The following is a 13,941-nucleotide window of genomic DNA, read 5'->3' on the forward strand; positions in this document are numbered from 1 at the left end:
GTTGGGTTTTCGGGAGGGAGTTAATATCCACACTGATGAGGCTGCTGCTTGGGGTGTGACCAGAGAAGATTGCCCCATCTCAGAGTCGAACTGGAAGCTCCTCTAGATGGGCTCGGCATTTTCCCCAAGGTGTTGTCCCCCAAGGGAGCCATGAGGAAGCCAAGAATGTGCTTGGGCGTTACCCGTGAGTGGGGTCAGTGAATGCACACGGAGGTCGAGGCATTGGGGGAACTCATTGGAGAGTTAATCTGAGTCCAGGCTCAACGTGGAGAAGAGGCATCTGTGGAGAAGAGGAGGTGGAGAGTGGAAACCTGAAGGGGAGAGGATGGATTCTCCACTGCAACCTAGAAAGGGGAGACCCCAAGAGAGGCATCCAGGCGTCAATCTCAGTCTTTTCCGCAGGACCAGATAATCTCCAAAGCCTAAGCCGAGAGTCGGCCTCAGTAGAGGTCGAAGGACTTCCCGAGTGGCTGGGTCCCGTCTAGAGTGCGCAAAGCATATCCTCCCCCGTGCTCGGTGCCACGCTACCCCTCGCGTGTTTCCCCCCCCCTCCTCCCCAACGGCAGGCGTCCTCGGACTCCAACCCAACCCTGCACAGACAGAAGCCCCCTCTCACCCTCTCCCGGAGCCAGGAGAGAGCGTTACTGCTGAGAAAGTGGGGGCACACACGCCCCAAAGCTGGAACAAGCTGGGGCGCGGGCGGGGGAGAGGACGGAGAGAGGGGGCGGGGGGAGGGCGGCCTCCGGCTGCGCCACGCTGTCTAATCCCCACTCCCTCCTCCCTTGCTTCCTCTGCGCCCGGCGCGCGCCCTCCACCCTGCGGGTGGCCCGCAGGGCACAAGGTGAGCCAGGGCTGGACAGCTCCTGCTTTGATCCCCGGGTTCCCGTCCCTTCTGCAGCTGCCCGGCTGCCCAGAGATCTGCGAAGTGTGCCCACGTCGGTGTCTGCAGAGCGCTCCGACGTGTCCAAAAGTGTTTCCAAACTTGGAAAGGGCGGGGAAGGGCGGGGGGATGGGGAGGGCGGAGGTATGCAGACAGCGAGTCAGAGTTTCCCCTTGAAAGCCTCAAAAGTGTCCACGTCCTCAAAAAGAATGGAACCAATTTAAGAAGCCAGCCCCGTGGCCACGTCCCTCCCCCCTTCGCTCCCTCCTCTGCGCCCCCGCAGTCTCCTCCCAGCTGTGGCTGCCCGGGCCCCCAGCCCCAGCCTTGCGATTGGTGGAGGCGCTTTTGGAGGCACCCTCGGGCCAGGGAAACTTTGGCCGTATAAATAGAGCAGATCCGGGCTTTATTATTTTAGCACCAAGGCGGCAGGAGGTTTCAGCTAAGTTGGAGGTACTGGCCACGACTGCATGCCTGCGCCCGCCAGGTGATACCTCCGCCGGTGACCCAGGGGCTCTGCGACACAAGGAGTCTGCATGTCTAAGTGGTAGACATGCTCAGCTTTGTGGATACGCGGACTTTGTTGCTGCTTGCAGTAACGTCGTGCCTAGCAACATGCCAATGTAAGTGCCTTCGGCTTGTTTGGGGCAGACGGGGGAGAAAGGTTAGATGGGTGGGCACCCTGGTCTGAAAAAAGAAAACCTAAAGTCAATTCTAGGGCCAGCTTGGAAGGAAGGCTTCCTGGCATGTGGAGAAACGCAGGCATGGATGAGAAACGTGGAAATTATTTTAGAAATGAAAACAGAAAAGGCTCAACCCTCGCCAAAAGTTAGGGAACTTTTCTCTCAACTCGAAGTGAGTCTGAATTTGATCTGGATCAGTGAGGCTCAAAGAAAGCAGAAAGTCTTTTTCCTAAGGGTGAGATATTGACAACTATCAGGCCCCATGGCTGCACTGACGCCCACCCCGTAAAACTTGAGGCCTGCTTTAAAAAGCCCTTGAATTTAGTAATACAGAACTCACCCCCTAAGGGCTTTGCTCTTCTGGGCGGTTTAAGGCTTGCCTGGATGGTGACGATAACTATGAGGCGCCCTCTGGAGGGAGGACAGTGAAAGCACAGGGCACCAGGCCTTAACGCTAATGGAATCCCCAGGCGAGACCCTACAGGTTTACACGGAGAGGGGACCTGCATTTCTGATTGAAGCCATCCCCCGTAGCTAGTCGGTGTAGCCTGGGAAAGAAAATGATGTTACTTGGAATGGATACAGTCTGAAGAGTAGAATTAGCTTTTCCATTTATTATCTGGTCATGGAAATGGTAACACTATTTAATTAAAACCTGTTCTGCCTTTCGTTGAGCCTGCAAGTTACCTCTTTATCATGTTCTCAGTGACAATCAGACATTCTGAACACAGCAAGTTGGAAAATATCAACATGGATCCGAAACTCAAGAGACCCGGGGTTTTCCAATGACTTGGCCTCTAATTTACCATGTGACCTCGGGCAAGTCCAGCTAAGCCTTTGCTAAAACGCAGAATGCAGATTAGATGGACTCCGAGGCCACTTTCAGCCATAGGTTTCATGACCAGACTTCTGTGTCAAGATAGAATGGAGAAAATCTGTCCGTTTTTGAAAATGGCTGCCTAATCACCAAAGGTTTTGACTTTGTAGGGTCTGAGGGGTGTCTGGCCCACACCCAACACTCTATGAAAAGTCTGCTCCACCCACATGCCACGGTGTCTACCATTGCATCATTGCCGATGCATTTGTGTGTGCGTTTTCTCCCTTTGTCCACTTTTAGTATACACACAATGGATACTAAGGAGTAATTGTATAGAACAAATTCACATTACCGATTTCGTTTTTATGAGATCTGAGGATGGAGGAAAGAGTTGGCTCCTAAAGGAAAGATGGAAACAGACCTAGGGAAGTCTGAAGGGACAAAAGGCAGCTCACCTTCTGACCAACAGCCAACTGCAGTCTGGAATAAAAGTTACCAAACACACATTTCTTCAAAATGCCTCATGAGTAATTAAAAGGCAAATTTCCAAAATCATAAGGAGTTCCGTTAATCAAGCCTGGGCATAATTATTCTTCCTACTGATGGACACAATGAAGTAAACATATCATTTTCCTAATTTAAAAGTAATTCTCATAAATTGCCCTTAAATATCAGTGCTGGATGTGGTCCACCCTCCTGAATTGTGACTATTGCAACAGATGTTCTCACTCCAAATGACACACTTCTTGGCCACCTAATTAAAGCAATTTTTAGGGGTGATTCATCTTGTTGCCAGCTTGGCCACCGTTATATCCTGTGTTAACCTATAATTTTTATACCGTAGGAGAGGAATTCAGTCTTTAAGGACTTAGAGCAATTATGGCAAAGGGGGGGGGTATTACTTGAGTGTGTTTTTCCCATTACTTCTCAAGATCTTTAATCCACAGTTTTTCCATTTATACCGAGCAGTTCCTTCTCAGGGACAAAAGTGATACATATTGATAAAATACCTTACCTAATTTAAGTGAACCAGTTTAAAGCAAAATTTCAGATGTCCAAATGGCTCCATTTTCATAGTGACTGATTTGCAATTTAGACCTTTTGAAAAAGGACATTAAGGTAGCTCAATGAAGCACTAGGTAATTTTTATAAAAAACAATTTAGGTAACATAATTCCCTAAATTTTCCCTTTTTTAGATTTTTTAATATCAAAAACTATCTAAACCATAAATTATTTCTTCATCAGTGTACTGGTCTCCCATTCAGCGATCCACCTATGCAGTTTACCAACTTAATTACTACACACTGGAAATATCCTTCAGACACATTAATATTTCACAGCATTTATAAAATAGTAAATAATTAACAATTTAATTCAAAATGTATTTACATATTAATATTGCAAACAAATCACCCTGCTGATCCCTGCCATACTTTTGACCTGCATAATTTCCAAGTCATTAGAATATTCTTCGTAAAAAATATACTTGATCTTTTAATTAGGTAAGTCCATTTTATAGGCTAATATATCTATTTGTTAATCACTGCTATTGATCAATGAAATGACACTAATGATTATTTCCCTCTTTTCCCTTTCCTCTACAGCTTTACAAGAGGTGAGTAAAATTATTTTTAGAGTTTTTTTTTTTTTTTTTTTTTTTTAATACTGAGATGGCTTTGACCACACTAATGCCTTCTCTGGGGAAGGAACAGGAGGCTACACTGGTGTGGAACAACCTGGATTTCCAAGAAAATCATCAAGAGTTATGGTAGTCAGACTTTGCTGGCTGCCTAGAAAGTACCCACCCCAATTTCCAAAATGGGCGGTGCTATTGAATGAGACCACCCTTACAAGAATGCTCATAAGAAACAGAATAGATAATCCAGTGGAAGTTTGGGTTTTAAGCATCTGCTGCTACAAAGCAGGAGACTTCACAGAGCTAGAGAATCTTGTTACTCCCTTGGACTCATTTGCAAGAGTATTAGGAACAAATTCTTAGCTCATGAATTGAGTTTGAGGCATAATTACAGATAAGTATGCATTTTGGTTCTAAACATATGTTATTTAATTTATTTGTAAAATTTAAAATCATACTTTGAAATATTGGAATAATGGTATGCACAATGTATATTCTCTGTAGATATATTTGTAGACTACCCAGAAATGGGAGCCATTTTAAAAAACATACAGTTTTTCCTCATAATTATTTCTTATTCTTTTCTAGGCAACTGCAAGAAAGGTAAGAGTCCAGTACTTTTCCATCATATCTGAAATGGTCAGAGGTAACTTCTGATTTAACTAAATTTATAGGAAACTACAGAAGGAAGATACTTGGTCAAGATTTTGCCCACATGGAAATGCATTAGCTAGACCATAAAATAAAGTAGCTTTGATGTTTAAGATAACCAAGCTTAATTATCTTCCAGAATTATCTCTAATTACACTTATATTATACAAACTGGTGATTTACATACTAAAGAAAAAAAGACTTGTTTTAATTCTGGAGATGGAATGAGTATTATGTTAATTAGAGGTGGTAAATGAAAGTTGATTTTAAAGGGCTTTATCTATATCAATATACTGTTAACAATGTAACAAAATGGCAATTTTATCCACAGAAGTCATATTTCTAAAAATAGTAGTTATACTATTGGCCTAATGACCGGAGACTGCAGCCTCTAGTCTCCTGGTTTAAGAACATTACATGTAATCAGAAGAAAAACAATATACTTTTTTTCTATTGTATTATGCCATTGTTACCCCTACTTTCTAATAGTAGTGTGTTTAGATGAGTCTTATCGACTAATTATTGTCAAGAATGCTTGCTCATTCACTGGAAATTGCTTAGACATTTATGATTGTGCTGTTTGTATCTTCCTCGTAGGGCCCAGCCGGAGATAGAGGACCACGTGGAGAAAGGGTGTGTAATTTTTGAACTGTTGAAAAGCTTTGGACCATATTTGAATAACTACAGGTTAGACAGTTTACAAGAGTATTATGTATCCAGATATTTGCACCACCTTTTAAGCAGAGAATGCCCTACAGAAGAGGCGAATGAGCATTATTATATATAATCACTATTTTTTTTAGAAGAAGATTATCTTTTTAGAAAGCAAAGCTGTTGTGAGCAGCCATATTCTTTGCATGGTGTGTCTGTCTTTGTTTTCAGTTGACCTGTCCAACTTATGCACAATGGAAATGTATCTACCTAACCACCACAGTCCTCTCTTTGCATAGGTTTTGTTTGCTTTTCAAGTAAGATCGCCTACATAGCCTGGGAATAGTAGTGAAATGGCTCTCAACAACATGTTTCTGTCTAAATTCGTAAATGTGCAAACTGTTTACAGTTTATCCATGGTATTCTTACATCTCCCTGCTCTGCTTTTTTGGCATGTATAACTACATTATGTAACACTTTTGCCAATATATAAATACCTATGTATCTAATATCTATTGGGAAGTGCAGTCTAAAATGTATTCCACTCAAACCGTCTGTTAGAGGTAGCATTATGTCAGCAAATTACGGTAACAACAGAAATAGTGTTAATGGTAGGAAATCTGCAGGATTTTCTACCTTGTGATAAAGTGACTTTCATTAATTATCATATCAGTTAATCTACCATTCATACATAATATACCAAAACAGTTGAATAAGTTCATCAGTCTGAAACTGACAGCCACTATACAGAGTACATCACTTGTGCACTGTTTTCCATATGAAGTTTAAGGGTTATAAATGGTAGCTATAATTTCCGTCTTTATTTGGAGCTCCTGGAGCTCCATTATGAATTAATATTCAAAGGCCGAGAAATCCCTCTTCCAGAGGAACTGGTCTGTCTTTTTCTTCTTTGTATTATATCAGTCACTAAAGCTCCTTCTATGGTCATAAGTGAAGTTCGATTAGTGACAAGTATGGCGTATTAAATTTCCTTAGCACTTGCACATTGGAAAGGTCTGGACAATGAATCTTACCCCGTGCACAATATATACTAGTATGTATTATAGGTCTCCTTTTATATGTTTAGGTTTCTGTGGGGGGTCTGTCTAACCGTGACCGAATTCACTTTTTACAAAACAGGGTCCACCAGGCCCACCAGGCAGAGATGGTGACGACGGTATGCCAGGCCCTCCAGGTCCACCTGGCCCTCCTGGCCCCCCCGGTCTTGGCGGGGTAAGGTGTCTTTAAGTACTGCTCACTTTTAGCTCACTTCAGTGTCTTTTACCTCTACTGAAATAAGGCTCAATTGTGGAACTTATTTTTAGCAGTTAAGGGAAAGTCTGCTATTTGGATATTAGTACAGTTTATTTCATTTCTTTGGTTTCTTCATTCAAGATTTTGCTCTGCCCGGTCTCTTTGTGGGCCCTTGTCAATTTCAGGACTGGTCTTTGTGTTCACTGCGGGTAGCTGCAGCCCTCACGACTGTTATTTAATTTGGGGATTTAATATCTTTCATCAGTAGGGCACAAATAAGAGGTGTTGCATTATTGAAGAGTTTGATTAGATTGAATTATAAGTGAAATCCCTGATCTTCAGCAGTTTCACCAACATCCTAATCTTTTCATTCTCCTGGGCTTGAGGTCTGCTGAACCAACATTCAAAGTAGTTTTAGGTTTAATTTGCTTGAGACTAATTTGAGAAAAGTACATTTCCCTTTTTCATTAATATCTTCTTTTAGCTTTATGTCTTTAACAATGGTATGAGTGCCAACTGGCCTCGCTGCAGGAAGGAAAACATATTTGCTTAATTGGTTAGCACTATGAATCAGAAGCCTGATTCTAATACCCAACTGTATGCCAGTAAAATAAGACCTTTCTCCCCTAAAAGATCTTATTATGATTGCTTATCTACGGAGTGCATTCAAAAGCACCTTCTTTAATAGATCTACTACTATAAGAGAGATCTTTAACAGTAAAGTTATTACTGTGAACTATTTTTTAAAAAGTTTAATCTTCCAAGGGGCATTTTAATTTAATTTTCCTCTAAACTTGAAAACTCTTTATATCCTTCTTGAAACTCCAGCCAGAAAAAGGTCTCTGAGTCACTTTTGTGTAGCTGTGGAGGAGCAGGGCAACAGGTAGAAATGCAAAGGTGACCTCTTGGTCTCTGCTCAATATATCAGGGGTCTCCAGCGACTTAAAGTTAGAAAGCTCCCCTTTCTCAGGGTAGAGATAGAGGGTGGAGAGAAGGGAGAGGTGAACGGCAGGGCGGGAAAGGGCTTGAAAAAATAAGGTAGGGAAGCTTCCCACTTCAAACCAGATGGGGACTCAATTTTAAACTTGTATTTTCTCCTTTTTAGGGAACTTAGCTCAATATGGAATTATAAACTAATAAACATATAAAAATATTGCTCCCTTTTAAACAACAACATAAAAATCTCTACAAGCAGGATGAGAAAGTGAACTACAGAGCTGGTAATTTTAATAGATATAATGTGTTTTTTCCCGTCTAGAATTTTGCGGCTCAGTATGATCCTGGAAAAGGAGTTGGCCTTGGCCCTGGACCAATGGTATGTTTCTCTCTTTTTAATCTTAGCCAAAAAATTACTGAATAGAGAATTTGTTTTTATGTTAAAAATCTCACATCGTCATTTCCTTAACTACCCAGGTTAACACTCAATACTTAGATCAGATAAAAGCAGCAACTCCTTTTGTATTCAAATCTATAACAATCTAAGCCTAGATCTTGGGGGTTGAATCTTCTCTGCAAACATGTTTCCAATGTGTAAATAATATCTGGACATAGTAACTATAACTTAGATAAATCAATATAATTCAAAGGAGGGACACTGAATAATTTTTTTTATGTTCTTTAACATTGCCAGAATTTTAAGCAACCCTTAGAGACACAGAGGTATTAAGTTCTATAAACTTGCTGGAAAGGAGCAGCAAGTTCTAGTCCGGCCCATTTTTTAAAGATTTTATTTATTTATTTATTTATTTATTTATTCATTCATTCATTCATTCATTCATTCATTCATTTATTTGAGTGGGAGGGGAGGGAAGAGCAGAGGGAGAGGGACAAGCAGATTCTGGGCTGAGTGCGGAGCCCAGTGCAGGGCTCAGTCCCAGGACCTTGAGATCAAGACCTGAGCCGAAACCAAGAGTCGGAGGCTTAACCGACTGAGCCACCCCGGTGCCCCAGCCCATTTATTCTACACTAGAGAGTTTAAGCTGTTCCAGGGCCACGGAGGTGGTTAATGGCAAAACTAGGACTAGTTTCCAGGCAGGATGTCTGATAATCAGCGACATCATGTCTCACATATCTAGTACTTGAATAAAACGTCACTGTATTAACAACTATTTATCAGGTGCCTTCAATGAGCCCCAAACTGTACTCTGCACTAGGGATGTAGCCGTGAATATGACAGAATTTCACCCTCCCTCAAGGAGTTAAAAGTACTGGAAATGTTTCTTCTAATACCTTTTGATTAATACCTTTTTAGTCTATTAATTATAAATCCATATGGAAGAGAATATGAGTATAATTTAGCATTCATATCACTCAGCACAAATAGTTAGCAACATATCCTATAATTTGAGTCACATCTAGAAAAGTTCCCTCTATGATTATGATGATGATGGTCTGTCTTTAAACAAGCGAGCCTTCCGACAAGGATCGATGAGATGTGTTGGAAAAAAAAAATAATATGAGCATGCACAATATATACTAGTATGTATTAAATAAAGGGAAAAATTGCTGGAACTAAAAATATTAAGTTGATTAAACACTACAGTTTAATGTTAACATGGTCTCTAAAGTATAAATTTTACCTGGACAATGCATTCAGTGCTCTTGTCTTCAAAAGAGGATGTTCAGCTGGACCTAATGGTCCGCAATAAGCTAATACACTATAAGGGCAAGATAATATTTTCTGTAAATTAAAACTCTCACTTGAGAAGTAATGTGCCTTTAATTGATGATTTCCAATTTCCTGATTTTTCCTGGTAATTTAAAACATCCATATCTGAAATGAAGAAGTAGAGATTTTCTTTGGCTTTGTTTATATTGGATATTTGAAATCAGCCATTTCAGCTAATGCTGAACATTAGTCAGCTTTAAAGCGGTACCTATGTCTCAAGAAGAAGCTAAAGGGGAGGGGAAGCAAAACACTAATAAAATAGCCTACATAAGCCCAGAAAATTAATATGGATTTCAGATTCCCCTGACTTTGGAACATTCTCTGGGGGGCATAAAAGAGAGTGTTTTACTTTTAAATATCAGTGTAATATAATTTAAGCTTGCACCATCCACACACAGTCATAGATATATATAATCAACAGATATGTGGTTCACAAATAAGAAAGATAGGCAGCAATAAAGTATTAAAATAATTTTCCATGTTGGAAAATCAATAACTATAAAACCCCACAGGGTTCTTCTCTGAATTAATGAGTAATCATCGTCCGTCGCACAGCCTCAACAAAATAAACTACCGTTTATGTAAATGAAATTGTTGCAAATATGCAGAAAAATGAATGTAATTAAACATTCATGGTGTCAAAGAAAATTATTTTTAATGTATACCTAAAAAATTACTTTGATTGAAAAGTGACAGTTTTTTTTAATGTGGAAGCAATTTCTAAAACCAAACAAATAATTCTTACAATTAAGATGAGGTGCTTTTTAATAAAGTCCACATTGTTTCCCTCTAGGCATTAATACCGTGGGGGCAGACTTGCCTGCGGAGTCCCCATGGTTGGTGTGTCATGAACAAATTCCTCTAGACTTGCCTATGCAATCTTTTCAGCATGAAGGAGCTGGTCCCTACAGGAGAGCTTGATTGATTACTGCAAAGGGGAGTCGAGAATGTGGATTTAGCTCGCCAACTAGTAACAGTCTCACTCCACTGGTGTGCACAGGAGGAAGAACAAAAGGAAGAACCATCTGCTGTGGTTGTGGGCCACATTTTCAGTAATAATATTAGAACCCTCCAGGAAGATGTTTCAATACTGTTTTATTTTTCCTTCAGCCCTCACCACATCCGCTTTTGTCTGACATTTTCATCAGTCCCCAGGAGCCCTAAAATAGGAGCTACAAGGTTATATAACAAACCTCCCTCTAATCCTTGAGAGGAAACTTTGATCCTTTTCAATTTATGACCCTTGTGGCAATAAAAGTATCAATTTCTTAGGTAAATATGACATGGGGAGATGGCCTCTGATCGAGGGAATCCAAATGGAAAGGCTTCCTCCGCTGCCTAGAAGGTGGTTGTAGATCCGGAACTGTGCAAAGACGGATCCGCTTCATTGCATTAGAACAATCTCAATCTGCCCAGTTGTCTGCAACTTTAAGGAACCTGTGGCCACCCACCCAATTGGGCTCTGCTGATTTGGGTTAGGAGAAAAGGCAGAAGCAAGGACAGAGAAATAGTGGAGGAAATGTCGGTCCTTAAGAGCCTCCTTGGCAGAAACAAGAATGAAATAAAACCAGGGTAATTCTGTTTGTCTACCACAAAATGTCGGTGGCACTACTATGCCAGTCCTCTCTAACTCAAACCGATGCCACGATAACTTCTCAGTGCTAAGACTTGTCCTCTTTCCAGGGTTTGATGGGACCTCGAGGGCCACCTGGTGCGTCTGGAGCTCCTGTAAGTACCAGCAGCGTGTAATCTCTCTTACGGGAAAAAAAAAAACAAACAAACAAAACAAAAAACAGAATTAAAGAAAGGTGTGGAGTATGACGTATTGTTTCCTTTTAGGGCCCTCAAGGTTTCCAAGGACCTGCTGGTGAGCCCGGTGAACCTGGTCAAACTGTGAGTACATTTTCGCCCGTTGTGATAGATTTTTTTCTTCAAGATGTTGATTAATATAACCTTAACGAAATGATTGGTCTCCTGTTTTCTCAGGGTCCTGCGGGTGCTCGTGGTCCACCTGGGCCTCCTGGCAAGGCTGGGGAGGATGTGAGTATTTACTCATAAGCATTTCCAAAATGCCATTTAAACACTCCTGCCTCAACAAGAATTTCTGGATTCGAATGAAGTATTCGGCCGAAAGCTGAATATGCCCGACATAAGTCTTCCCCATATGGAAGATTGTTATTTTAATGAAATCTTAATTTGTGTGTATGTAAGGAAATTCGTTGTTAATTAAATATATATCTGGACCCACATTTTTATAGAATGCCTTTTTCCCCCATTTTAAAAAACCAAGATGTTCCGACTTTCACCTGATGGCTCCGCAAGAAAAGGCTGACCCTACGATGCTTTCATGTTTTAGGGTCACCCTGGCAAACCTGGACGACCTGGTGAGAGAGGAGTTGTTGGACCACAGGTAAGCTTTTTATGCCGGTGTATCCAGTCCAGATGCCAGTGGCGTCTTCCATGCAAGACGGTTGGTAAAGCTGGGATCAGTCTAAATGGCCACCTGGATGTTTGAACACTTGTACCACTCACTGAAGGCATCCGACGAACCAAGGAGCCTGGTTAAGAATGCATGCGGTTTGTGTTAATGCAAGGAATGTTTTAATGACAGCAAGCGTACCATAAGCTACATCGTGTTTTGTACACACACCCTAGTATTAGTTACTCAACTGAGAGCAAGTGAATTTGCTGCTCCAGGCTTAAAAATCTCCTAGTTCTTTGGTTCCAAGCTTGAACTTCAATGAGAAGAAATAATTTGGAGGGAAGAAATCATTGTTTTCTAATTTAGAACAAAAACATTATTTGTCTTCTGTGTTTCTTTTCAAGGGTGCTCGTGGTTTCCCTGGGACTCCTGGACTTCCTGGCTTCAAGGGCATCAGGGTGAGCACATTCTTTCCCCAGAGGAGAGTAAATGCTTTTGGGAAAAGCCCCGACTATATTTAAACCCCTGGGTGACACATACTGGCTTCCAAATTCCCAGAATTTGCCAGCGTGTAAAGAGAGTTAGAGAAGAGTCCAGATGGCTGAAAAGTAGAGTGGGGTGCACTTTTCGCAGTATGTTCCTAGCTTCCAAGAAATGAGGATCCCTACGGAGAAAATTGGGTAAAAGGCGTATGACTTTAAGAGGTCCTTAAACCCATCTGAAAATTGTAAAAGTTATTTAGGAGGGAAGGGCTGTGAGAGAGCATCTAGTTCTATTTCCTTTCCTTTCAAGTGCAGGGAGGTTTAGTGACTTACCAGGGGCAATGGAGCAAGTTCGCCCGGGAGCGAGCTTCCTGGGCGCAGGACCCGGGGGCGTTGCACGGAAGCGGCCGTCACCTGGGGTGCGGGTCAGGATTTGACCAAGCACTATAATGGAACGACATTTTAATAATAAGGATTTGCGTTTCAGGGACACAATGGTCTGGATGGATTGAAGGGACAGCCCGGAGCTCCAGGTGTGAAGGTAAATACTACATCGGAAGCATTGTTTTTAAAACAATTGACTGCAATTCCCCATGCCCATCAGAAAGGATATTTTTAGTGAAGACTGCTCGTATTCCAAAGAGTATCTTATTTTCTCTTCGGTATTTCAGAGCCCTCAGTGGTGAGGATATGGGATTCTGTGACAAAAGGCCAATTATTAATACTATTTATTTAATTCAATATCTATTAAACAGTTGAGATAAAAATAATGTCCATAGTTTCCGCCTTCATTTCCTATCTTCCTACAATTTCAGCTGATCTCTGCAGCCAAAATAAAAGTAAATAAACATATAATCAGATGTTAGAACGCTGTTATTTTAAACTGTAAATTCTCCTTTGCCATGCGCTAATTAGATAGGTACATTCATGTCACAATACACTTTTCAACCTCTTTCCTGTGATTTATCTGTGCACACTCAAAAAAATTTTAATTAGGTAATTAAAGTCTCAGAAGTGTGTTATCTCTTGGCTAGGTTCTTCTCTGACAGCGTTTTCAACTATAAAATGTTCTCTCTCCTATTAAGGAGATAATGTGATATTAAAGTGAATACCAACGTAATTACAAATTAATGAGTAACGAATACTAGCGGGACCAGAAATGAACATGAATATGGAGAATCTGTTCTAACTTTCCAGCTGCCACAGAAATGGATAAGGTCAAACTCATTCTCCCTAGAGCCTAATGTAATAGCTCAGACTACTAGTCCCAGCATCATAAAATGTTAGAGCCGAAAGGAGCGTTGGAGACCCCCCTCATTTTGCCGATGAGGGAAACTGAGGCTCAGAGAGAATGACTGACTTGCCCAGAGTCACACATCTAGTAGTTAGGAGGGCAGAGACTAGAGCTTCTGACTATCAAAGAATGGACTTTGTGCCTGTTCCCAAAGAATACACTTCACATAGAAGCCTAGAAATGGAGGGTTCCTAAAGGGTCTCTCAAATCTGTTTCTTCCAGGTATTAATCAGATTACTTAGAAGCAAACTTCCTTTACGTGTGCCATTTTATTAAATTACTGCTCCCCCTCCCCCCCGTCACCACCATGGTTTTTACTCAAGATAAGAATATAGGTTGGAAATAAATAAGACAGCTCTGAAAAACATTACAAAGCTTTAAATTTCCATGCATGTTTTACAAAAATGAGAAAACCGAGTGTTAAAAATAACTTCAAAGAGGGTAAATGTGGTTCTATTGAACGCAATTTATCCTCTGCTGTCTCTTTCTATGATATCATTCCTGA

At 41.2% G+C, this 13,941-nt stretch overlaps 1 protein-coding gene across 2 annotated transcripts in view; it reads left to right on the forward strand.

The window, feature by feature from the left end:
* The first annotated feature begins 1,307 nt into the window (after positions 1 to 1,307).
* COL1A2 (collagen type I alpha 2 chain) overlaps positions 1,308 to 13,941 on the forward strand; it is a 35,165-nt gene continuing 22,531 nt past the window's right edge. The window contains exons 1-12 of one of the 2 annotated variants that reach the window (XM_028118842.2): positions 1,308 to 1,500; positions 3,983 to 3,993; positions 4,603 to 4,617; positions 5,263 to 5,298; positions 6,457 to 6,549; positions 7,829 to 7,885; positions 10,922 to 10,966; positions 11,078 to 11,131; positions 11,225 to 11,278; positions 11,595 to 11,648; positions 12,065 to 12,118; positions 12,630 to 12,683. In XM_028118842.2, the coding sequence (XP_027974643.1) occupies positions 1,431 to 1,500; positions 3,983 to 3,993; positions 4,603 to 4,617; positions 5,263 to 5,298; positions 6,457 to 6,549; positions 7,829 to 7,885; positions 10,922 to 10,966; positions 11,078 to 11,131; positions 11,225 to 11,278; positions 11,595 to 11,648; positions 12,065 to 12,118; positions 12,630 to 12,683 (597 nt within the window). In that variant the 5' untranslated portion in view covers positions 1,308 to 1,430. Of the gene's footprint in view, positions 1,542 to 3,982; positions 3,994 to 4,602; positions 4,618 to 5,262; positions 5,299 to 6,456; positions 6,550 to 7,828; positions 7,886 to 10,921; positions 10,967 to 11,077; positions 11,132 to 11,224; positions 11,279 to 11,594; positions 11,649 to 12,064; positions 12,119 to 12,629; positions 12,684 to 13,941 lie in introns of both variants that reach the window. The other variant, XM_088018718.1, reaches the window with a different exon arrangement.

This window comes from Eumetopias jubatus, unplaced genomic scaffold (assembly GCF_037043125.1).
Source record: "Eumetopias jubatus isolate StellerSeaLion01/CBP00866 unplaced genomic scaffold, mEumJub1_p1.0 scaffold_14, whole genome shotgun sequence".
In the NCBI taxonomy this organism is placed as follows: domain Eukaryota; kingdom Metazoa; phylum Chordata; class Mammalia; order Carnivora; family Otariidae; genus Eumetopias; species Eumetopias jubatus.